The 26435-nt window shown below is 36.6% G+C and overlaps 2 protein-coding genes across 3 annotated transcripts; one reads left to right on the top strand and one right to left on the bottom strand.

Moving 5' to 3' along the window:
* The first annotated feature begins 11737 nt into the window (after nucleotides 1-11737).
* LOC126757099 (alanine--glyoxylate aminotransferase) lies at nucleotides 11738-16634 on the top strand. Its single transcript, XM_050470715.1, has 3 exons — nucleotides 11738-12191; nucleotides 15374-16236; nucleotides 16309-16634. The coding sequence occupies exons 1-3, from the start codon at nucleotides 12042-12044 to the stop codon at nucleotides 16469-16471; spliced, it is 1176 nt and encodes a 391-aa protein (XP_050326672.1). The 5' UTR covers nucleotides 11738-12041; the 3' UTR covers nucleotides 16472-16634.
* Nucleotides 16635-19233: 2599 nt separating this feature from the next.
* Nucleotides 19234-22203, bottom strand: LOC126757117 (myosin-2 essential light chain). 2 transcript variants are annotated; one of them, XM_050470743.1, is made up of 3 exons: nucleotides 22088-22203; nucleotides 22003-22030; nucleotides 19234-20108 (listed from the first exon to the last, which is right to left on the bottom strand). In XM_050470743.1, exons 1-3 carry the CDS (start codon nucleotides 22088-22090, stop codon nucleotides 19696-19698), a joined length of 444 nt encoding a protein of 147 aa, XP_050326700.1. In that variant the 5' UTR covers nucleotides 22091-22203; the 3' UTR covers nucleotides 19234-19695. The 2 variants fall into 2 exon arrangements, with proteins under 2 accessions (XP_050326700.1, XP_050326699.1); XM_050470742.1 differs by lacking the exons at nucleotides 22003-22030; nucleotides 22088-22203 and adding an exon at nucleotides 20177-20390.
* Nucleotides 22204-26435: the final 4232 nt, after the last annotated feature.

The raw sequence follows: 26435 nt of genomic DNA, 5'->3' as shown, positions 1-26435 counted from the left end.
TCGAACACAGGCCATCCCGCTAGGATTGGATTATCGCCAAACAGCTATTTACGGCGGACTCGATCCGGTGGGCAATGGCCTCGTTCGTCAAGTCTTCGGGAGTGGATGGCGTCTTCCCAGCGCTGTTACAATAGGAGGAGCAGCATTTACTGCCTCATCTGCTTCGGCTGCTGAGGGAAAGCCTCGCAATGGCGTACATCCCTGATGTATGGAGGTCATCAAAGGTGATCTTCATACCCAAGGTAGATAGGAAAGACTACTCATTGGCGAAGTCCTTCAGGCCAATCAGTCTAACGTCTTTCCTACTAAAAACTATGGAGAAGATCGTAGACCATGAAATAAGGCCGACAGCGCTGAAGAGAGCACCCCTGCATGCGGCTCAGCATGCCTACAGAGCGGGCAGATCCACCAGTACTGCTCTGTACCAGATAACCTCTGAGGTAGAGAGTTCACTGGAGCATGGAGAGGTGATGCTTTGCGCGTTCTTAGACATCGAAGGTGCCTTTGATAACACGTCTCATAAGAGTGTAGCCAAGGCACTGGAGAAAAGGAATGTGACAGCACCGGTGCGCAGATGGATTGAAGCCGTACTGCGCACCAGAGTTGCTGAGACCACAGTAGGGGATAAGAGGATTCGTCTCGTCACAACGCGAGGCTGCCCACAGGGAGGTGTGTTATCACCCCTGCTATGGAGTCTGGTCGTAGACGACCTGTTAGTACTGCTAACGAACAATGGGATCCGCTGCCAAGGGTATGCGGACGACATTGTAATTATAGCAAAAGGTAAATACGAAGTCACTCTCTGTGACCTAATACAAAGAGGTCTAAAGCTGGCGAAGAGGTGGTGTAGGAAGGTTGAATTGAATATCAATCCCCCAAAACGACCGTAGTTCCGTTTACGAGACGCAGGTCCCTCCCCGGTATCATGAATCTCACACTTGCGGGGAGAGAGATAGGTTTGATGCTAAATTCTACTCTGCGGTGGAAGCAGCATGCAAAGCAAAGCAACAAAAGCTTTAATGGTGTGCAATCGGCTGGCGGGAAAGTCCTGGGGCTGTAAGCCAAAGATCGTTAGGTGGTTGTACACCATGATAGTGCGACCAATAATCACATACGGGGCGGTGGCCTGGGCCTCAATAGCATCTCAGACTTCGGCAAAGACGAAACTATCGAAGCTGCAGCGGCTAGCCTCTAGAAAAGATAAGTAGCGATGTACCATCAGCCCTCCTCCCGAGGGACAGCACTACCAAAATAGTTAACTCCAAGAAAAAGTTTAAGGTCACCCTCGGCAGCAAAGACGAGTGGAATGACTTCAATCTCGAGCTGATGTTGAGGAATAGCACGCTGAGGTCGTATTCCGATGGCTCGAAAATGTCGGAGGGAATCGTTGCAGGGTAATGAACTGGCGGACGAGCTAGCCCGCTCCGCAGGCACCACCAAGATGGTGGGACCCGAACCCTTTATTGGAGTAGGTCCACATACCATAAAGAAGCTACTCCGCAAGGAAGAAGGAGTGGGCAGGGAAGAGCATTGGCAGCAAACATGTGGTATGAGACATGCCAAGTTGCTAATGGGAGGATACAACTTGACTAGGTTCAAGGTTGTAATAAACCTCCCCAGGAACAAACTCAGGCTACTGGTCGCATGGTATACCGGCCACTGCAAGTTGAATAGGCATCTGTACAACATGGGCCTATCCTCTTGCGTTAACTGCCGGTTCTGCGACTTGGAGCCTGAAACCCCGGAGCACCTGCTGATCGACTGCACAGCAGTCTGTAGACGCAGGACTAAGGCCTTTGGATCAATGTTTCCGGATAGGGATCGCATAGCCTCATTAGCGCCCGGAAGTCTATTGAACTTAATCAATGCGCTGGGGCTAGGTGAGTCTATGTGAGTTAGGAGAGGGCACAATAAACCAAAGGTCGCGCTGCATTCCTCATCTTCAATCAATCAATCAATCAATCACCTGTCACGGTGTCATAGATGTGTTTCGAAGCACCGCTATCATATTATGTTAACATTTTTCTCTGCCGGTGGACACGAGTATTTTTGTGAGCGATTGACTAATTGTGTGGGATCCAAAGTGAAGAATTTTTTCTACAGTGAAATATGCATGCAATATTGAATGTATGCTACTGCCACTAACACCTATAGTTGTCTCAATCTCACGCTAGGTCACATGACGATCTGGCAATATCAGTTTACATACAGCATCAGTAGTTTCCGAAACAACAAGTGATTTAAGACGAACTTACCGAAATTCGTCTTGGAGGGATGTACGACCTCGATTGAATTTACCATACCATCTCTAAACACTGGTTTTTGATGGAGCTTCACCGTCAAAAATTTAATTATGTACATCTATCCACTCTTGATGAGTTAATTTACGTTGTTGAAAATAATCGTTTGAAAATATTTCTGATTTAATTCCATTTTTTGAAAGTATTAAGTTATTGTTAGCAACACAAATAGCTCTCGTATCGTAAATCTGAATATGCATATCATCAAAAATGTCAAATTTTACAATAAAATATTGAGTTTGCAGATTGCAACATTGATGTTGCCGAATCCCGACAAATAAAAGGCAACTTACGTATGCTTTCTTAAATAATATTAAATGTATTTTTCATTATTGTAATGGTCTGAACTTGTAACATAACTTATGGCAGGATTAAGTATGAATCCTTTTCTTTTGGACCTTTCTCATTTGTATGCAAATGACATAGACTGTCTTTGAAGAAGAATTTGATGAACTTAAAAATTGTCACGTTACAAAACTTCTGCATTCCTTAACTAATCGCATTCTATAACAAATTACTAAGAACGGTAGTGTATGTGTTATTTATTGCTGACGCGAATAATAAAGCGATAATGACAGAGAACTCAATTATTTATATAAGTACATACATTTAGATTGTAGATCACACCTTTTTTAAAAGTGGGCGTGGTTTCGTTACCATCGAAATTTTACGTAAAAACCTCGCAATATACTAAATTTTTGTTTATTTCATAAATTATTTAACAGATTTGAACGAAATTTGAGAATAACTAATGTATCTTACTTGTTTCAATACACACACCTTTTATTAAAGGTGAATATGATTTGAAAACGTTACCGGTTAACTTATATCACATTTGTATGAATGGTATATATGTACATATGTACATATGAAAATACACGAGCACATTGGAGTTCATAATGATGTTAGTAAAAAAGACTAAAAAAATTATATTTTATTGACATTGAGGGCAGTTGATTAATATTTTGTATTCCGCATTCGCATTTGAAGTTACAGCCGCAATTGTATAGCGAAACTGCAAACGAAAAAAAGGAAGGAAGGGCTAAGTTCGGGTGTCACCGAACATTTTATACTCTCGCATGATAAAGTGATAATAATTTACATATTTTTTTTATTTTGCTGTAAAATTAATTAGATTAGATCAATTTGTGTACTTTGAGTATTGAATTGTATTTTCATTTCCTAATGTATATATTATACAGAGAAGGCATCAGATGGAATTCAAAATAGCGTTATATTGGAAGAAGGCGTGGTTGTGAACCGATTTCACCCATATTTCGTACATGTTATAAGGGTGTTAAGACAATATTACATACCGAATTTCATTGAAATCGGTTGAGTAGTTCATGAGATATGGTTTTTGGTCCATAAGTGGGTGACGCCACTCCCATTTTCAATTTAAAAAAAAAGCCTGGGTGCAGTTTCCTTCTGCCACTTCTTTCGTAAAATTTTGTGTTTCTGACGTTTTTTGTTAGTCGGTTAACGCACTTTTAGTGATTTTCAACATAACCTTTGTATGGGAGGTTGGCGTGGTTATTATCCGATTTCTTCCATTTTTGAACTGTATATGGAAATGCCTGAAGAAAACGACTCTATATAGTTTGGTTGACATAGCTATAGTAGTTTCCGAGATATGTACAAAAAACTTAGTAGGGGCGGGACCACGCCCACTTTTCCAAAAAAATTACGTCCAAATATGACCCTCCCTAATGCGATCCTTTGTGCCAAATTTCACTTCAATATCTTTATTTATGGCTTAGTTATGACACTTTATAGGTTTTCGGTTACCGCCATTTTGTGGGCGTGGCAGTGGGCCGATTTTGCCCATTTTCGAACTTAACCCTGTTATGGAGCCAAGAAATACGAGTACCAAGTTTCATCATGATATCTCAATTTTTACTCAAGTTACAGCTTGCACGGACAGACGGACGGACGGACAGACAGACATCCGGATTTCAACTCTACTCGTCACTCTGATCACTTTGGTATACATAACCCTATATCTGACTATTTTAGTTTTAGGACTTACAAACAACCGTTATGTGAACAAAACTATAATACTCTCCTTAGCAACTTTGTTGCGAGAGTATAAAAAAGTCGAACATCATATGACTAAACACGCATTCATAAGTAAATTAATTTTCAATAAGCATTGCACTTCATGCTTATCAGCATACACCTTATGCAGCACCCAACGAACTAAAAGTACAAACATGTTTTTTATAGTCTTGCCACATGTTGCTACAGAGTTTAATAGTTTTGTTCACCTAACGGTTGTACATTTTTTTTTATTAAACTTTACTATTATTTATTGAATCTACACTACTTAAGAGCCTAACAATAAGTTTGCGAATCTTAAATTACTCACTTAATTTACACCCTACATGGATGATTATTTTTTAAACTGGGCCTGAAATATATTACGAGCTCCTGTTCACACGCAATAACGATCTTGCTAGTTGGTTTGGGTGAACCGAAAGTTTCAATGCATATTTCGCGCTTCCTTGCTCTATTTCAGTTCGTACGTCTGGAATTCTTAAGTCGCTTTGGATGTTCTTATTTCGGATATACCACGGTGCTCCGATGATTGTACGAAGAATTTTTGATTGCGCACGACGAAGAATTTCGATGTTTCTGCTACTCGCGTTGCCCCACAGCTCACATCCATAGGTCCAGATTGGTTTTAAAACTGTGTTATATATAATGACTTTATACTCCAGATGCAGGGTGAGCGAGAGTTAATAAGCCAGTGCAAAGAACCTGCCTTTAACTTAAGATAAGTCCTTTTAGCCTATATGTGGTTTCGCCAATTAAGTCGCCTATCCAGATGGACCCCTTGGTAAGTAACATGATGGCTTGGTGGTATTTGTACGTTGTTCAGTGTTAAAGGCGAACAGCTGCTCTTGTTACATTTTTGCTCCTCCAGTTTGCGAGCCAGTTGGGCACAGCTTCAATATGATTTCCTAGGGGCGCATTTGCATGAACTGGGCACTTGGAGCGGCTGATTATTGCAGTGTCATCGGCAAAAGCGGTAGTTATTGGGATATTTGAAGTGTATAAAACATATAACATTGGGCCAAGAACTTGCCTTGTGGTACACCAGCTTCAATCGTTTGGGCTTCAGATGTAGTGGTGTTACATCGAACTACAAACTTTCGATCATAAAGGTAGGACTTAAACAGTTCGTGGATGTTTTGCGGGAGTAGCGTTTTTATTTTATACATACTACATCAAGATATATTGCAGAGCAATATTCCCGTTTTTTAAAAGCTGTTCGAATTTCAGATGTGATCCTATGTACTTGCTCGATCGTTCCATGCTTTTCCCTGAAGCCAAATTGGTGAGATGGTATTATGTTGTGGGTTTGAAGATGTGGCTTAATGTGGAGCATAAGAAGTCTTTCGAATAATTTCGACATGCAAGATAGCAAGCTGATGGGCCTGTAGGAGGATGGCTGCATTTGTCCTTTCCACGCTTAGGTATCATCACTATAGTTGACTTTTTCCATTGTTTGTTGTTGTCGCTTCTGAGGGCCCTCGTCAGTGCATGTGGGGCCGCTTTCAACAGTTGTTTTGAGGCTGGTGACCTATGAACCTTCGTAGAAGTCGTTTTTGTAATACGAGTATTTCAATTTCCCTATTAGTTACGCTTTGCTTTTTGTTTTCCATGTAACCTGTTTGAGGAGTTGAAATTTAGGCGGCTGTTATGATGGTTGATTCGAATGCTGCGATGGTGTTTTCAATATCGACCGGTGTATCTAAATTTGATTCGAGTTCTATGTGTGTGCTGATGTATTTTTTGTACTTTAACCAGTTTGTAACTTTTGACGTGAGCATATATGGTAACTCTTTATAGTGTGACTGATGCCTCAAAGTGAAGAGAACTGGTGAGTGGTCTAATGAGAGGTCTGCTCTTGTTTCTGCACTAATAAGGCTCTGAGGAGTTTTCCTAGTTACTGCGAAGCCAATTAAATCTGGCAGCTTTTTCGGGTCTGCCGGCCAATATGTAGGCTTTCCAGAAGAAACGTAATACAGTTTGTTTCTTTTACATATAAGGGCGTTATATAATTGCTTGCCTTTAGGGTTACATAACCGGGAACCCCAGAGAGGGTGTTTCGCATCATAATCACCTGCAGGAAGAAAGCACTCTTCTAGCGAGCTGCTTTGTGTTTTGCATGAACGTTATGAAGTTCATCATGCTATGTTGCATTGACGCTATCATTGCTTCGATATTCGATTTACTACTGGATTGAACGCGGGGCTGCTATTCTTGCGGCTCAATAAGACTCGCTGTTAGTGTAGTTGTGGGGTTTCCTAGGCCTGATTTTAGGACGTTTGCAAACGATACGCCCTTGACGGTTTTTAATGGAGCTATCAGCGGATTCATATTGGAGGATACAACGTTCGGTACATTATGATTGCGTTCGGAGACTACACGTTGGTTGATTCGATTTTTTAACTCCTTGTAGACTGGACATCCTCTGTAGTTTTCTGTGTGGTTTCCAACGCAGTTTCCACACTTTTTTGCATTTGGGTCTTTTTTGTTTGGCGTGCAAGTGTCAGTCATGCAACTCTCCACAAGCTACACACACTGCGCGAAGTGTGCATTAAGACCTGTATATATATATCAAGTATATACTAAATGAAATCGACAAATGGCCACGAAATACCAGAACGAAACGACGGAAAACCTTATCAAGTCTATATATGTATACATATATAATTGATCACGGTGATGAGCTGAGCCGATTTAGCCAAGTCCCTCACTTTTAGAGATATCGATCTGAAATTTTACGCACGCCTCTTTTTCCACAAGAAACTGTTCATTCGTCTGAAATGGAACTACTATGGCATATATTCGTATGTATGTAGCTGCCATACAAACTGATTTATCAAACTCAAGCTAAAGACATTTTTATGCTATAATAAATGCACCTGTGAAGGGTATTATTGCTTTGGTACTGCCGAAGTTAACGTTCTTTGTCGTTTTATTTCAAAATCATTATCAACGTTTGCAACTTTTCTTCTAAAAACAATAAGAGTGTCGAGCGCATGCCGCAGTATCAATATCAACCTGTTTATACTTTTGCAATAACGTTAGTCTCTTAATAAATAGATTTGTTCCTTTATAGTACACTTGTAAAAAATATATACATTTTTGATAGATTAAAGTTTTTGAACTTTTATTTAACAAGGTTATCACATACCAAATAAGAACAACAAAATTGCAATTCACCTTTAAACAAAACTTCATCATCTGATAGTTAGAAATTTGCAACATTACCCAGCAAGCGTAATGTCAGAGAGCGATAGTGCAGTGAATCACAACTAAAGCAGTTAAACTCTTATCTCATAAATTTTTACAGAATTTTGTTTCTAGTAGAGTAGCAGTTACGGCGTGTGCTTCTATTTTATATAAATATATTTAACGATTTTCATGTAACAATATCAATGACGCATGTCTATATAACTGATGAATCAATCCGATAGCTTTATTTTCAGTTCAATGTAGACTCCAAAGCTTAAAGGTCAAGTACTTAAATGCCAATATTTCTGAAAACAAATTTCGTAACCGATTTCATTGATTGCTTCCAGTCCATATATTTAAATATAATATTTTCTGCAGCTGACTCACTATCGAACTTCAATTTTAAGTCTTAAAACTTGCAGCATATTTTTTTTTTGAGGGACAACAGCACAAATACGAGAAAACCTACAAAAAAAATCGGGTCTTTCAAGAATCGATTGATTCATGCCTACTTTTCTGACATCATGGAATGTATATGGTATATGTTTATATTACTATACATATTGCATTATAACTTCCGAATGTAAAATTACTCAGGGTTCTGCATCAATCTAAATCATTAAATATTATAGTGGTAAAATATTAAAATAATTGATTACTACTATGAGCAAAAAATAGTAAGACCCATTCAGCGAAATATTTTTTTCTAGGTCTGACTCTCAGTTACATCTGTGCCAATGGTTACATCAAAATTATCATAAGTGTTCAGTATACGATTATCTTTCTGAAGTACATAAAGTGCATTCAGCGATTTTTACGATGAGTGAAATTATTCAACAAATAAGTTGCACTAAAATTTGTGTGCGGAATAAAATTTCTGGTGGCGAAACGTTCAAATTGTTGGAAAAGACCTTCACAATAATTGTTTGTCGCGAGCGAGCATGATTGGTACAAAATATTCAAAGAAAAGTCGAGAACGCGTTGACGACGAGCCACGTCCAAGTGAGGATCAACACGTCAATAAAGTAAAGCAATTGGTGCTTGAGAATCGACGATTAACAGTTAAAAATCTTATTGGCATCGGTGGAATATCTGAATGATCAGTGAAAATTATTTGGGCCTAAGAAAAATGAAAGCACAATTGGTTCCGAAATTCCTCAATTTTTTTCGAAAAACAGCGTCGCGTTAACGTCTGGGAAACAATGATCAATCGACCGAATATCGTGGTCCACCACCACCACGTGGTATACCACGTCCAGGCAGGTCAAAAATCAAGGTTATGTTGACAGTTTTCTTCGTTTATCGAGGTGCACTCCGAATTTCTTCCGACCGGTCAAATAGTCAACGAGGAGTAATATTTGAGTGTTCTGCATTGTTTACGCGAAGCTATTCTTAACAAGAGGCCGGAATTATGGTCCAATAACTCTTCGTGAGTTTTTTAGAAAACTCAAACGACCGTTTGAGTCAATTGAAGACATTAAACGTAAATCGCTACGCATTGAAGGCTATTCCGGAAATTGACTTTAACAGCTGGTAAAATTAAACGTTGGCACATGTGTATTGGGGCCAAGGGGGACGACAGAGATTTTTAAGAATAAATTAACAATTTTAAAATTAGGAACAAAGTCTTACTATTTTTTGTTCATAGTGGTAAATAGGGAAAGACAGATAACCGAGAATCGATTCTATGTGGTTCATTGAATGTATTAAACTCATTGTTGTGATATAAATTATAATTGCTTTGAAGTGACAGCCCTTAAACGAATTTAATGTCGGTACTTGACAGTTTTAGGTGTTACATCAATTAGGTATGAATTAAACCTGGTATGTTCGACTTGGTTCATGATAGGAATAACAATTTTTGCTCCGATCAATGGCAAGTGATAACGAAAACAAAAAAAAAAAGATTAACGTCGGTTGCACCGAAGCTATAATACACTTAACAAATACAAAAGATTCCATACAAGAATAGTGACTCGATCTGAACAATTTCTTCGAATATTGTACTTTGTTGCCTTGGATAAGATTCCATGCTAATTTCGTGAAGATATCACGTCAAATGAAAAAGGTTTCCATACAAGCACTTGATGGCAGTTATATGCTGTAATGTACCGATTTCGGCCGTTCCGAGAAATGAGCAGCTTTTTGTTGAGAAAAGGACGAATGCGAAATTTTAGATCGGTATCTCAAAAACTGAGACACTAGTTCGTATGTATTCAGACGGACGGGCAGACAGACTGAGAGGCTAAATCAACTTAACACGTCATCCTGATCATTTATATAGATATACTTTATGTGGTCTCTGACATTTCCTTTATGGTACTACATCGTGGCAAACTAAATATACCCTGTTTGCTTACGTGGCCATGCAATCAACTTCAGTCTATTACCACAAGTTTCGTGCTGAAACTCAATTTTGGGACCGTTATTCCAAATATACTTTCCTTGCTCATCCTGGTCCCTAAACATGATTTTTATTAGCTTAATGATTCGATTACTTCTACATTGAAGTATCAGGAAATTTTATTATAACGGGTGGTCCACTTATAGGTGCTTTTTTCAATTCCTTTTCTTTACCGTTATCGTGTCATAATAACTGACTATTTGATGCGGAATTTGGTTTCCACAAGGCGGCGCCACTTTCCACACATGGCATCAATCATTTAATTTATTGGGAGAACACTTCGGTGGGCAAATAATTTAACGTAATGGGCCGGTCGATTGGCCACAAAGATCGTGTGATATCACACCGTTAGACTTTTTCCTGTGGAGATATGTAAAGTCTAAAGTATATACTCACAATCAGGCTTCGATTCAGGCCTTGGAGCAAAACATCATGTGTGTCATTCGCTAGCTACCAGTCGAAATGCTCGAACGAGTCATTGAAAATTGGACTCATTGGATGGATCATCGAGACGTAGCCGCGGCCAACATTTGAAAGAGATTATCTTCAAAAAATTAATGCCAAAGAATTTTCTTTCGAATGATAAAAATTCCGCATTAAATTTGAAGTGAATCTCGAAATGCATCACCCGTTATATATGTATGATCTTGCTTAATTCATTAAGTTGGGTTTGTCATCAACTATGTATGTGAGTCTCGTCTCCTTTGACATTTTGGCAATGTAATAAATCCGGAACAGAGTATATTAAATTTGTCATGAAGTTTGTAACACCCAGAAAGTTCAAAATCAAATTCTTATATGGAAACTATTTTATTTTAAAAGGGTATTATAGCTTTTAGTATGCATGGGGCTTTAATGGTGTGGAACTTGTCGACAGCGCGGCAGACCCCAGCAGGGAGATCCAGTATGAGCTACAACTATTGTTGGACAGATTTTTTCAAGATTTCAACCAATTATAGGCGAGTAATTTCAACGTAACTCGCTCTTTTTAACCCATAGTCAACTTAACAGGTCTATAAGACTATGTCATATGTGTATAAGTATACATAGTATGTAATATGCAGTGTTAGATGGAAAATATTATATTCGAAAAATTCATTCACTTGCCGGCTTCTGAGATCAGAGCAAATGACATGACACTTTTACATTTGAGCATCTAGGTATTGATATTCTTAATCCGAAGACAGCTCAAAAAGAAATAAAGATTTAATATGAAGTAAGAATTATCTTATCTACTATATATCTCTACATGGCTCTTTCCGTTTCTTTATTAGTTTTTTATAAGAAGCTTTCGCCTTAATGTGAAGAATATTTATGTCATAGTCAGTTCATATATAGTTTTGACTGCAATCCAAAACATTTCTAAATGATTAATTAATCATTGAATAAGCTAAGCTTAGAAGTAGAACTGCATACCGGTGTTTAATTATAATAAAAAAAATATATATATTATTTATTTATTATTATTTATATTCATATATAAGCACTAATGTGCCTACTTCATCGTAATCACTTCGCACGCTTGGGAGTCAAATCTGATGCAGAGATAAGGCGGCTTATTTCCTAGCTGCTTATTTTATTACATGCCATACATACATACGTCTGTATATATATAAGTATATATACATATCTATAAAGTAAAGTATATATGTCAAAGTTTCTATTTTAAGTCATTATACTGATGTGTTGCGTCTATTCGAGTATATAACTTTTTATTTACCTTTTTCCACGATTTAAATAAGCTCCGACTGAGCGATAAGGGCGCCTATAAGATGCCTGTGAACCCTGAAAATCAGCTTCATTCCCAGGCAGTCGCTTGATAGCAGTAGACAATTTTGTGGTTCTTAAAAACTAAAAAAAAAAAAGTTATAATTTAAAATAAATATAATAAATGTGTTGTTGATTCGAGTTGTGGTTTCCTGCGCTTCGTGCTGAAAAAATACTGTGATAATCGGCTGTGGTTTCTAAAAAATTCTATAAAATAGTTGCAGTTACAAAAGTTCCACACATTATTTACAATCTTTGGTGCTGTAAATAACAATTAAAGTTTTGTGCGTCGGTTATTGTAAGAATATTAGGAATTTGACAAAATGGAATTGCCAGCGCCCGAGCAATTGAAGCAATCGTTATATGTGCCGAATAAAACGCTGATGGGACCCGGTCCCTCCAATTGCACACAACGTGTACTCGATTCGTTAAGCAATCCAGTTCTGGGACATATGCACCCAGAATGCTTCGAGGTATGTACATATATATTTTTCGATTATAAGTTTTGAAACTAAATCAAGTGCAAGGGTATAAATGACTTTTGAGAATACTTAGAAAACGGACTTTTTGACAAAAATACTATGACCTTAAGTGTTATGGATCTTAATTTATCTCTCTTATTACGACTTTATTTATCAAAAAAACACTTTACGAAGTCTGAGACAAACGTAGTCGATTAAACCTTAAAATTGCACCCGAGTCTTAATCCTTGCTCTGAATAAAATTTGACCGTGGTATTTGATGCTCAAATAGACAATTGATTGACAATAAGTAATGCGTAATGCAAAAAATTGCCTTCCATTCTTCTTATTTATTGGTTATAGCCGAGTTTACAACAGCGCCCCAGTCGTTCCTCCTTTTCGCTGTTTGGCGACAATTGGAGATTCCAAGTGTAGTCAGGTTTTACTCCACCTGATCTTTCCAACGGAGTGGAGGTATTTCTCTTCATCTGCTTCCCTCCGCGGGTATTGCCTCGAATACTCTCAGAGCCGGAGTGTTTTCATCCATATATCTCGTATAGCTCATCAATCCTTCGACTAAGGTATTCGCCGTTGCCAATTTACAATGGACCATAAATCTTCCGCAAAACCTTTCTCTTCGAAGTTGTGACGTGAGAGCCAAGACGCAAGTGACGCCTTTTCATCTAATTTTTATTTATTTGATAACCAAAAGCTTCAAAATCTCAAAACCCCTTTGAAATTAAAAGAGCTATAAGCTTTTCGATTCGAAATGTCATAGTATACAGAGCTGATAACTGAGATACTGAAAATTTTTTGAGATTGAAGAGAGTGTAAGAGTATTTACTATCCCTTATTAGCAATAAGGGCACCAATTTATGAGTTCTTTTCAGGGATTCTTATGTGCTTATAAACATTATGAAATATATATACTGTTTCTACTGAGTAGAAATAAAATGTACATATGTATTTAAGACGGTTTTTCTCATAACCGAAAAGTCCCTTACTTTTATAACAATTGTCTATTATTTAAGGGGGTATTCTACTCTAGAAGCATGAATTTCAGGTAATTTTTAAAGTGTCGTAAAAAAAGGCAATTAATATTTTTACTATCCATTTTTTATGGTGTTTTTATTGATATCTTAAAAATACAGAAAAAAAATTTTTCAAAAAATATTAAAAATTAAAATAATTAGAGGGGGGAGGGTCGAGAGACAGGTGTAAAAAAATGGCGCATCCTGGTGACATTGATCCTGACTCTCCTGGTGGTCTGAAAAAAAATCAAAAGAAATTCTTAATCAGTAAGGATGCTGTTATAGGCCCTATTTCAGGGAACACGAAAATAAATTTTTTTGAAAAATGGCGACTGCCTGAAAATAAAAATCATCTTTTACGCTTTTTTTGAAATTCCTGAATTTTTTTAAAATATAAAAAACAAAAATTTTCACACGATGCTGGTAGGAACGATAAAGAATTATATAAAGAAGGTTCATAGGTTGTATAGAACTTGAGATAATGCCGGTACCGTGTGGAAAAAAGTAGTTTCGAGAAAAACGCGTTTAAAAACTTCTATAGGGCCGAACCGGGCTAGGTACTGCGTCACTAAAGTAACTGCAGCTCTTAAAATAATTTTAATTTTTAAAAATCCTTCGGAGGATATGTTCTTAAGGGTCTAAACTTTAAATATATGAAAAAAATATCGAATTTTTCAAAATTCTAGAGTAGAATTTTGAAACCTTAAATTCCCCGAAGGGGTCGACTGTCCTCGCAAAAATTAATTTCTCGGCTTATAAGACCCTATAGTTTGTTAGCAAGCTTCATAGCTTCCTTAAAATTCCCCCTACCCCAAACAACAATTTATTAATACAATATGTATAAATGAATTTGCTGTAAATGCATAAAGCATGTATTTATTTGTATTTGTTGTATAAAAATATAACATCTGCAGCGATACAGTCATGCGAGCTGACAGACAATTTCGCTCCGCTACATACATATATAAAAGTCCCTGATAACTTAGCCGCCTATATCTGCTTGCCGCCAATGACTTCTGATCCCCAACTGTGTTGTCTTACAAGGCGTTTTCGTCGGAACTCATGTAGGAGTACATATGTATGTATATTCCAGTGCTGATCGATCGGTTTTCAATAATGACAAAGAAGAAAACAAAATAATGTAAACCAAAAAAGTTGATCAGTACAAAGTCTGAAGATTTAATTCGGTTATTTAAATGCTGTATTGTTTCCTCTTGTGAATGAATTTAACTTGTTATTTCATTACAGTTTTGAACTCAACCTAAAATAATGCATTCATTTTTGGAAGTTGTGTTAAAAGTAGTACTACTGTTTATCAATGAATTAAATAGAAGACAAAGTTGAGGTAGCATGTCTGCACCTCATGCATAGCGCTTGTAAAGATCCGATTTATGTTAAATCTATCTAATATTTTGGAAGCACCAAGCGATTTCTGCTATTTAAGCGACTACTTTGAAGTAACCAGTTTTGGCGGTATAGGAGAGGTCAAGAAAATATCTGACTTTAATGGGTCTGTTGTTCTCGTTGTGGCAGCAGAATTCTGCTGAGTTGACAGTCCTTGACCGGATAAAACAATCCAGGTTCGTTCCGGTTAGGTAGACCCGACTGTCATGGGAACGACTTTAATCGGTTTGTCAAGTATATGCTTTCAATTTTTGGGATATCCATTTGAGTTTTTGCACACGTTCTTTGGTCCCCAAAAGCTGCTCATTTGCAGGAACTGACGATGTGAGACCACTATAGCATATAACTGCCAAACAAACTGATCGATCCAAATCAAGTCCTTGTAAGGAAGATTTTTTTATTTAACAAGGTACCTTCACAAAATTAGGATGTTAATGTCCAAGGAAACGCCACAATCTCCGCACACATTCAGTTCAGCTCCGATCGCATACCACACTCACTGACCGATCAAAATTATGATTAAAATCTTTTTATACCTTTTTATGTTTGTAGTTCTTGGACCGAAAAAAATCCACATTAGTTTCGGTCCAGATCAGATCAATCTGACTTTTATGCAAACGTAATGCTATACTCTTTAAGCGTTCTCATCAATGTCAGCTACTAGTAGTTCCAGGAAATCCTAATCTTGTATTCATACTGTTTAATAAAATCGTAAACCGAGGTCTCTACCAATATTACGATAATTTCATTTACTTTCAGATCATGGACGATATCAAGGCAGGCGTCAAATACCTTTTCCAAACGAAAAACAGTGCTACGATGTGCATTAGCGGTTCGGGACATGCCGGCATGGAGACAGCTTTTGTTAATCTCGTGGAGGATGGCGACGTTGTGCTACTTGCCTGCACCGGTTTGTGGGGATATCGTGCCGCCGAAATGGTTAAACGTTTTAATGGTGATGTGCGCTATGTGGAGTCACGTTTTGGTCACGCATTGTCACTGAAAGAAATCGAATTCGCCTTTGAGGGACACAAACCACAAGTTTTCTTCATTGCACAAGGTGATTCCTCGACGGGCATTTTGCAGCCACAACTAAAGGAAATCGGTGAACTTTGCGAAAAATACAATTGCCTTTTCGTGGTTGATACAGTCGCCTCACTGGGTGGCGTTGAATTCCTAATGGATGCCTGGAAAGTTGACATGGCCTATACGGGTTCACAGAAGGTGCTCGGCGCACCTGCCGGCATTACGCCCGTCTCATTCAGTGATCGTGCAATAGCGCGTATAAGAGCACGCAAATCCTATATAAAGTCATACTATTTTGATGCGCTGCTCGTTGGGCAATATTGGAACTGTTTCGACACGCCACGTATCTATCATCACACCATTTCCTCAACGCTTTTATATGGACTGCGCGAAGCATTGGCACAGTTTTGTGCTTTAGGTCGCAAAAATGTGATACATCGCCATCAAGAGTGCTCACATCGGCTGCAATGTGGTGTGGAGGAGATCGGATTGGAAATGTTTGTGGTGAAAGCCAATGATCGTTTGCCTACCGTAAATACCATCAAAGTGCCAGCGGGTGTGGAGTGGCAAAAGGTGTCTCAATATGCGATGAGAAAGTGAGTACTGAAGTCTTATATATGAAATAACTGAATTAATTTTTTTAAAATTTACTTTTTCTCAATTTATAGATACAAGTTGGAGATCAGCGGTGGCTTGGGGCCGACAGCCGAACAAGTATTCCGTATTGGACTGATGGGCGCGAATGCCACTTACGAACGCGTCGATTTAGTACTCAACATTTTGCATGAAGCTATACACAGCACAAAATTTCTTGAAAAATCAAAGATTTAACAGAAATATTGATTTTTAATTACTCATCCACTGTCGTATATGCCGCATTCCTATCAATTTAGGCTGTTCATTAATTTTTTTACTTCCACATACAGATCTCTGTAATACCCATACATATACATAGTTATAATTATAGAGTAAATGCAAAATATTTAAAAACGAATCTAAAACTCTTTCATTTGACTAAACCCTAAAAATTTATATACTTCGAGTCTATCTAACTCTATTTAGTTGAACTGTAAGTCCACTAATATTTGAGGATCTTGTCATCTCCCCGTGAGCTATCGGCTAGCAACTTGAAGATTTTATTGCGACTATCCTGGAATTTTCCGCAGCCATCGGGTAACTCATCGTTTGGCCCTGTCTGTTGTTGTTGTAACGGTTAGTCAGACCATAGGGAGAGATGTGTCAGATGTGTAGCTGGGCATGCAAAGAGATGGTTAGGGTCATATGGGGACTCGTTGCTTTCTGGACATATATGTCGGGATCGATAAGGAGACGTTTCGTCCGCTACAGTATCCATAACGAAGGTGCGCAAGGGCCAAACAATCCAATCCGCCAATGGGAGTGGTGGTTTGACGCCCACTGTGAATGACGATCCATTCATCTGGGAGTATTTCCGCCATTATTTCAGCCGCGATGAAGCTGTTTATGGCTCCAATCACCTTGTGAATTGACCAGAAGAAAGATCGATCGAAAAATTGTGCAAATGTTGATAGTCGCCATTATTCTATTTATCAGCCACAACCGATGGTCAGGATCTACAAGGTATTTCCAAATGTTTTTTTCGGCAAAGTCAATTTATTTTATTCAAAAAAGTCTCCTGCTTCAATACAGCTTTTTGCACGGTCCAAAAGCTTTTCCGGTATATCCGCCAGTATGCCGGTGTCAGCCTTTTGAATGGCCTCTACGTCTGCATAACGTTTTCCTTTCATGGGCAAATGCATTTTTCCGAAAAGGAAGAAGTCGCACGGTGCCATATCAGGCGAATACGGGGAGTGGTTAATGCTTAAAATTTGATTTTTGGTCAAATAATCGGTCACGTCCTTCGAATGTTGGATTCTGAGCAATTTTTGGTCGTCAGTCAATTTGTGCGGAACAACCCGTGCACACACCTTTCTTAAGCCCAAATGTTCAGTCAAAATGCGATAAATCGATATTTTGGAGATGCTCAATTCCATTTCCATGAATTTCAATGATGATTTCGGCTGATTTTTGATGAATTCACATACAGTTTCGATGGATTTTCCGGTGATCACGAATTTTGATTGGCCCACATGTTGATCGTCATTTATGTCCTCACGACCACTTTGGAAACGTTGAAACCACTCGTGCACCCTGCTACGAGATAGGCAATCATCGCCATTAACTTGTTTCATCAATTGAAACGTTTCGGTAAAAGTTTTACCAATTTTAAAACAAAATTTAATGTTGGCTCTTTGTTTGAAGCTCATTTTCGCCCGATAACATAAACATACTGACATTTAAAACGCAATAACTTCATCCAATCGATGAAATGTCATGAATTAACTCACTGGACAATCGATAAAGATAGCAGATTCTAACGCACTACACGACATATAGATCGCGCCACCAGGGGGCGCTAGATTCAAAAAGTCCATTTTACTTTAGAATACTCCTTGTATTGCAAGTTCCCAGATTTCTTGTGGGGGCTTCGTCATTCATTGAGCAGAATGTCGAACCGTCTGTATGTTTCGGCAGCTCTATTCCCCTGCAATAATTTGCGAAAAATCGTGATGCGCGTTAAATTCGCCTAGTACCAAATGGTTTTGTTTGGCAACATGCAACAAGGGGGATGTAATATTTCAAGGTCGACATCGCCTGACCGTATATTTCTGGCATTGCGCAGAATTAATGCTAGGACTTCACCATTATCGCGCTCACAATCCTTACGTATGACGTTGAAACCTGCACAACTCGGAAGATCTTGGATTTTTGGACCTCAGCTATCGATACACGTTCCTGATTCATGAATCCAACTATCTCCTCGATCTCGAATTGTAGTATTCGGGTTTGTCGCGGGTGTCTATGGGTGATCCAAGGAGTGAAAGAGTGGCGTGTAGGTGGTTCTTGTTGTAGCTGTAGTAGCCACAGGAACGGTTGCCGCACTGTGGTGTTATTTGCGGGGGCAGCCTCCTGCAGCACGGGACAACAGACGACAATCTCTACTCACATTTGGTGCGCAGGCCGCAACACGCAAGGAAGTGACACCAGCCATTGCGATGATTGGACTTGACTGATGTGACGTTCAGCCGTAATGGCATGGTGCCACTACCTGTGCCTTAAGGCCTAAACAGGTTTTAAGTTGGGTTCATCTATTTGCATGTATTACACCTATGTTTGGTTGAGGCCTTATAGTGCAAACACAGCAGAAAACTTTCTCCGGACTCGGGTTGGACTCAATCCAATTAGGACAGTCTTAACCTAAAACTCACCGATCCAAACAGGGTTAGATCGCCGAAATAACAACCATTGGCCGGATAAAATCCGATTCGATTCTGGTTATGCCGAACCGCTTGTCATGGGAATTGCCTAAGCCATTGGTATCTTCGAAGCAATTATTCAGATCGGAGATTAAAATCACTTAAGCCCTTCAGTTCAGAATAATACAAACGTCGTCACATAAATAGAAAGAATGGACAAGCATGAATGCTTTAAACGGCATCTAATAATATCAGAGTATTAAAAAATTGTTTTTTTATGGTAAAGTATTTTCACACAAGATAAAATTCCATTTAAAATTTTGTGTAAAAATTAGTTGAATGTTTTTTTATTGTTAAACATACATAAGTAATAATACGCCGTTATAAATTTATGTGTACGTTTCTTTCTTTATAGTGGGATATGCAAATGTTGCCTTGATCAAGTAGCAAGCAAGTTCGAACATAAGAGCTACATTGCGCATCAATAACAATACAATTAAATTTAGTACATGAATATACATACATATATAAAAGGTAATTCAGTAAAAATTCTCGAATTGGCAACATATGTTCATATATGTACGTGCAGAATACTTTTGGTTTCATATAAATATTTACTTTTCAATTTTAATTTACTTTTGTTTTTAACTTTTTTGTTAATAAGCGATTTTAATTAATTGTTATGGAAACAGGTAGGCTTGTAAAGGGAATTATAAATTGTATATATATTACTTTTAATTACTTAAATGCAGGCCACTATTATATCAACGACACTTTCACTTAACCATTCATGACCATACGCACAAATTCTTCATAATTCACATTGCCCTGTGTATCCTCTTGGTTGGTCATTAGTTGCTCGACCTCTTCATCGGTCAGTTTTTCACCCAATGTGGTTAATAAATGTCGTAATTCAGCTGATGAAATGAAACCGCTAGCATCTTTATCGAAATGGCGCAGACCTTCAATGAAATCGTCAGCAGTGTCACCAGAACGCGCTTTCGAAATCGCTTGGTAGATGGGTAGGAAAACTTCGAAGCTAATGCGTTCATCCGGCTTCAATTGATGTGTGCACTTCTTCACATCCGATTCGGTGGGGTTTTGACCGAGCGCACGCAAGCATTCACCCACTTGACTCAATTGAATTTTGCCATCACCACGATTGTCGAAGAGATTGAAGGCTTCTTGGAATTCTGCAAACAAAATACACAAAATTAGCTTTTATGATTTAATTTAAATGGAAAATGATGAAGGAAAAAACCTTCCACAGTGGTAAACGAGTTTTTAGTTGGCGGCTCGTAGATGTACATTGTAACAAGTGGCAACAAGGACCAAACACAAATTAACTGCTATATAGTAAATCGATTTGTTATGTAAAATCAATAAAACTTTGCAATATTCACGCAATGTGTTGCATGGTACGCGCAACCGACGACTGAACTGCGCAAAAGTGGTTTAGTGATGTGCTACCGCAAAAACATTGAAGGTAAACTTGCGTGCTTGTGTAGGGGCTGACTGTTGATGAATGCACAGAATAAAGTAACAAAAATAAATTCTTATAGTATATAAGTATGTATGCATATATTATTTGGAAAAACAATACTTTTTTTCTATTTATGTGTGCGCTTTCATATGTCAGAGCTTGGCTTTAAGTGTACATATAAACACCCTGTATTGGTATTTACTACCAATGTAGTTTTGAAATTTCGTCCTTATATGGTAAAACATGTTTTTTCAAAGTGCAATGCCTTTTTAGTTGCACACTGCACCCATTTATCCCCACAACTGTCGTCATAAATGTTGTAACTGCCTTAATGGTTTGGCGAAAAAATCGGAAGAGACACTTGCAAAGTTCATAAAGCGACTAAATCTGCTTTTAAATATAGTTAAAAATATTTTGAATCAAATTTATTAGAATTTTTAGAATAGTATATATGTATGTACATATCTCATCAACACGCAAACCATATTTGGCCTACTTAAAAATATGATTTAAGAAGATTTAAGTTTGATAAGTAAATTTGGGAATTTCCTGATTTTAATCTTTTGTGAATTTTCACTATCTTATTATCTAAACTATACACGTATTTTTATAATTTACAGTCTACAGTTTTATTCGGCCAATAAATATGGGCTTACCAGTCGCAGTAAAAATAATGATAAAAAAAATTTTTTACTGCAATTAAAAAATTGAAAAACTAAATCTCACATTTGAAAAATACAAATAACTAGAATCTTAACATAAATCTATGTATAAAGATGTAGCTACATATATATTATATTTCATTTATTGCGTACATATTTTCTTAATTTGTACGCAATTTTATAAATGTGATTTGGCCAACAATTCTTAGTTGCTTGTAGTTTAAATCGTTAATATTGACCATAAAATAACGAACGTATATACATAGCGTTTAAAATTTGCCAAATATGGTCAAGAAACTGCTATACCTCGACATAAATAATTTAACGTTGATATAAATAGGCAGTTTGGAGCAATTCAATTTCATTTTGACTTTAGCAGTATACGTAGAATGCTAAAAGTTCTTCAACACACACTAATAAATTATAACTTCTTCCAGCGGACCGAAATAAGTTTTACGTCAAAGCAGATGTAGTGCATGTACTTGTGTAGCATAGTAGTGATCACAACTTTATACACATTCTTCATACACTTAAACCAATAATCGCAAAATGGTGTACATTTATTGATGGAGTCATCGTTTGCATTTATTGTCGCACGAATGCTACGTCAATATACCGCAGTGATATCTTTTCATTTTCTTTTTGTTTATTTTGTGCTTTTTAAGTACTTTGGTATGTAAAACGGTTACTCGATCAAGGTACAATGAGTCATCTGCTTGCCCCAAGAAATATGTAGAGCGAAAAACAGCGATTATTCATCTTAATTTATATATGCTCAGACCATTGGAATTGTCTATTAACGTTATAATAATGGTTAAAGGCTGTTTACAATTAATACCTTCAGCAAGGTACAAATACAATGCTTGAAACACACCCACTGCTTTTCCGTACAATACACATTCTAATATTTACCACAGCTCCTTGTTTTCGCGTTTCACTTACCGGCTAATTGATCCTCGCTGAAGTTTGTCTGTAAAGGAATTATAATATATTAAAGAGAGTTAACTTTAAGCGCTTTTAAATTTACCATTTTTGTGATTATTTTACTGAAGAAATTGGAAAGTTAAAAAAATTATAGAAAATTTTTACACGTCAAAGCGACTTCAAGTTCTTTTTTGGAATGTGTCAGCGACTGACTGCTGAAGTCGTTGCCAGATAATGAAGAGAATGTAGCTGCCACCTAATTAGGAATAATAAAATAAAGTTATTTTATGCGACACAAAATGTATTCTAAAACCAGACGTTAAGCGCTCAAAAATTGCTTTCAAATTGCAATGAAACTCTCACTTTTCGAACTTGAGCGTGATCTTAACATCAATTTTTCTATTCAAGTTGGCGATCGAGTTAAAACAGCTGATGACATTGTTTCGCAAACAAATGACTTGCAATTGTCGGTAATATAAATATTTTGTTATATTCATAAATTGATAGCAAAATATAAGTATGTCATTCTACTGTATTATTGAATTCGTGCAAAATTTTAAAGAATTTAAAGAGGCTACCATGACGACGGCATCTTGAAACTACCATATTATTGATTATCATATTGCTTGTAGCCTACGACACGGGTTTCAATTTTAATAAATTTTGACAAGTAGTTCGTGTGACTTCAAAGGAAGTTCTGAATCGTGTAACTGCAGCGAAAGATTATATTTGCATACACATTCTTAACTGAAATTTATGAGTTAACGAATATTTTGCAATAAACGAACACATTCACGACAGGTTGTCATTCAACGTTAATGGCATACCACACTAAACGTGTTGAAACTTTTCGTCAAATTTCTCTTAAATTCTAAAATTAGTACAAAAGAAATAAAAAGCGAAACAAATTAATTTATTAAGAAAACCTTCAGTAATTTGTACAAACATTAAATAACGTGTTGAGAAATTAAAAAAAAAAATAATTCCTTAACGTTCTGTCAAAATGGGATCTTTCGACCCTCAGCCTTTCCGCCGTGTTTATTTCAGTAGGCGCCTTACAAAATCTATGTACATAAGGAATTTTCTACCGTAATTTACTTTAATTTTAAGACGACAGTTAGTTGAAAGAAAGCATACATTCAATTTTTCTGACAAAACAAATATCTGAGAGATGGCAAAGCAAATGTTATAAAACGCCTGTTTTTCAATAATTTAATAGAAAATTTAGTAAAAATTGTATAGAATACGTTGTTACAATTTTTTTAAATGAAATGTTAGTATTTCAAAGGCATACCCTTATAGAGAATAACGTTGAGATCTCAAAAAGTTGTTTTTGGCGACGTAATTAAACATTACGTCACTGACGTATTGACGTTAAACAACCCAAATTTTGTTCACCACATACAACCCTGTATGGACTTAACAGAAAGAGCGATAAATATGCGAAACAAAAAGGAATCCTCTAAAAATATTTGCAGCAAGAAAAATAAAAAAATAAAGAGAATAAAAAAGAAAACAAAATAAAATTGCAAGCAGCTGTGAGCGGACAAACAAGTCATTCGTCCAGGAACAAATGCAATGCGACCAACTGCGCATAACGACTTCATGAATACCAGAAACTGCTTTTAACATAGTGCATTCGTGTTTGTTTGTGGTTCTGTGCGCAAATACCGCATTCGTATATATTCTGTAGTTCTGTATTTCGTCGGACAACTTTCAATTGGAAGACATAAGATGAAGCAAAAGAAAATGACAAAAACAAAGAAGTAGCGGAATTTTGTATTTTGTTCACCGCAATTGCTTGGTCGCTTGGTTCAGTTCGAAAGCAATTCAATTCGCTGTCGCTCGTCATCGACAACAATCGTTCGTTATTCATTCGTTATACAAGCTCCGCAATAATTCTGCGCGCAGAAGATCAGCAGGGAGTTGAATATAATGGAATAACTGCATATAAAAAATCAAATCTAATTGGAAAATTTTCTTGAAAAATCTTTGGAAAGAATATTTGCTGTTAATCGGTAGTGTGTCAATGTTCTCAAATTATGTTAGTGTGTGTAGAAATTGATGAAAATTCAATGAAAATTATTAAATCGAATAGAGCTTTTGTGGCAGAGGAAAATTTAGAAGCGCAAATTGGCAAAATATATTGACGCGAATGTGTTAATTGCGTTCGTCAATGTGTGTTTTTGTGTGCGTACTTGAGTAGGTGTGCATTGCAGTCGATTTTTATTGCTGAACGGATCTTAACAGCAGACAAAAAAAGTTACGGAAGTGCAAAAAAAAAAATATATGTATTTATATAGAAGTATTTCATAAATAAAAGTTTGTGAAAATTTATCACTGTATAAAATTGGCATTGGAAGAATTTGACGCTGCTGTGAGCAGCAAAGAAAGTGCAATAACAGAGATTGCAAGGCAGTGGAGTGCAGGAAAATCAATCAAGAATTTTCAGCGTATTTTAAATACAATGCAGTAATTAAAACGCAATGTAAAACAGCATATAAGAGCAGAAAATATTGCAATGCTAAGAAAATAATTAAGTTTGTGAAAAATGCAGAAAAACAATTCATTTCGATGATAACAAAGAGCATAAAGTTGAATATTCTTGCATTTTGCATATTCTGCTGTTCGCAATTTAACAGCTGATAAAAATTAATAAGTGGTGACAGCAAATAAATAAATAAAAAATTGCCCTATTGTGAAAATCTTATCATATTTTTATAGGACTGCTGCAAATCTATCTGGTGCGACAAAGGGCGACTCAACATTGCAACTAAAAAGTACATTCTGATAGGTACATTAATAGATATTGGAATGCAACTTTTCAATTGCTACTATCCATCAAAAGCAGTCCAATAAGGGTCTAGTGCAGATATAGATTCATAGATTAATGAACACTTACGTAAATATATAAATGACTGATACGCAAAGGTCGTCACGGTAAATTTTTTAACTACGCATTTTGCTTGAGAGAAAGCAGTGAAACAAAACAAAGAAAGATAAGGCAATGAAAAGTGGCCTAAAATCATAACACAGTATCGTGTGACAAGTATTGTATTTATAATTAATTGCTTTCTGCTCACAAAGCCTATTAGTTGCAAAAGCGTTTTATCTGCTGGTAAAAAAAGCAAAAAACAAGAAAATTGTATAGCACGGGCACACAATCGTCACATACTCTATTAAAATTTAAATATTTTTTTGTTTGACAACGAGTTGATAACGTCAATTATTATCACTGTGTAATATTCGCCGTGATATTCTGCCAGACTTGGTGGTGGCTTCGTGCTTATTTTATGTGCTTAGGTAGCAATAAATCCACAGTGATAACTACAATTTCAGCAAAAAGTTGCAAAGATGACTAACAATGCTACCAACTCCACATCTCGATTTCGCTCACAACGCAACGACGTAAGTTGACATTTTTTTTACAATTTTCTTAAATACATACATATGTACATATGCATGTACTGAAATCTTTTTTCAGACACATGTTCTTGAATACCATATGAAACCATTTATTAATTTTTGTTTTGGCATAAACGTACATATTTACACTGTACATATTCTTTTTTCATTTGAAAATCATTCCTTTTACCTTTTTATATTATTTTCAGAGGACGCTTATTTGCAGCTATGCACATATAATATATATACTACCTTACGTATTTGTGTATTATAAATGCATTATTGGATATATGTACATATGTACATATGTATGTACATATGTACGTAATGGAGTTTTCATACTTAAGAATTATTATTCATTTTACTACTGATAGTTTTTAGGTTTCAAATCCTTGTCGTACATTTTATCATTTGTATATACATATATTTAACTATATACATAAATATTTTTTATTGTTAAATATTTTTTTATTGTTAATTTTAAGTGTTGTATTGGCATTTTATTACATCCATTACAAAAATTGAAATCTTATTTCGTTTGACAGAAGTGACATATTGAATGAAAACAGAAGGACTAAAAAAATTTCGCAATCTTTCATTTTCAATTATTGTTAATATATGATGAAAATCATATTTTCTTCATATAAAAATCAAATTATAAACCTAAAAAAGCTATACAATTTTCACACAATTTATGTTTATTCAACAAATTTTTGTTGGCTTTTGCTTGAAAGTATGCCACCATGTCTAACGTGTAATGTTAAATTAGCATCTGCATAATCGTCGGACTTTCCATATCACTGTGAAGTATTCGAATGGCCATGTTCTCCAATTCTGTCTAAAATATGTAGTCCAATGGATTAAAATGTTGGGTGGTTTTTACCTTGCGTGCTTGAGCAGATCTTGTTGAATGATCTGAATCGAAGACAGTATTGCTTAACTGCTTTACAACGTTCTGCTGTTGGACTTGAGCACCAGTTTTAACCCAATTGGATTTACGAACAAGTTGATCCTTAGATTAATATTTTTTCGACTTTAGAAGTTTT

This window comes from Bactrocera neohumeralis, chromosome 4, assembly GCF_024586455.1.
Source record: "Bactrocera neohumeralis isolate Rockhampton chromosome 4, APGP_CSIRO_Bneo_wtdbg2-racon-allhic-juicebox.fasta_v2, whole genome shotgun sequence".
Classification (NCBI taxonomy): domain Eukaryota; kingdom Metazoa; phylum Arthropoda; class Insecta; order Diptera; family Tephritidae; genus Bactrocera; species Bactrocera neohumeralis.
This window is presented reverse-complemented; position numbering and strand designations above follow the sequence as displayed.

Excerpts from the sequence above, each read along its gene's own strand:
- LOC126757099 (XM_050470715.1), top strand. The coding sequence starts at position 12,042 with ATGGAATTGCCAGCGCCCGAGCAATTGAAGCAATCGTTATATGTGCCG. Across the intron at positions 12,192-15,373 it reads TGCACCCAGAATGCTTCGAG|ATCATGGACGATATCAAGGC; the intron begins GTATGTACATAT and ends ATTTACTTTCAG. Across the intron at positions 16,237-16,308 it reads TCTCAATATGCGATGAGAAA|ATACAAGTTGGAGATCAGCG; the intron begins GTGAGTACTGAA and ends CTCAATTTATAG.
- LOC126757117 (XM_050470742.1), bottom strand. The coding sequence starts at position 20,225 with ATGTACATCTACGAGCCGCCAACTAAAAACTCGTTTACCACTGTGGAA. Across the intron at positions 20,109-20,176 it reads CTCGTTTACCACTGTGGAAG|AATTCCAAGAAGCCTTCAAT; the intron begins GTTTTTTCCTTC and ends TTTTGTTTGCAG.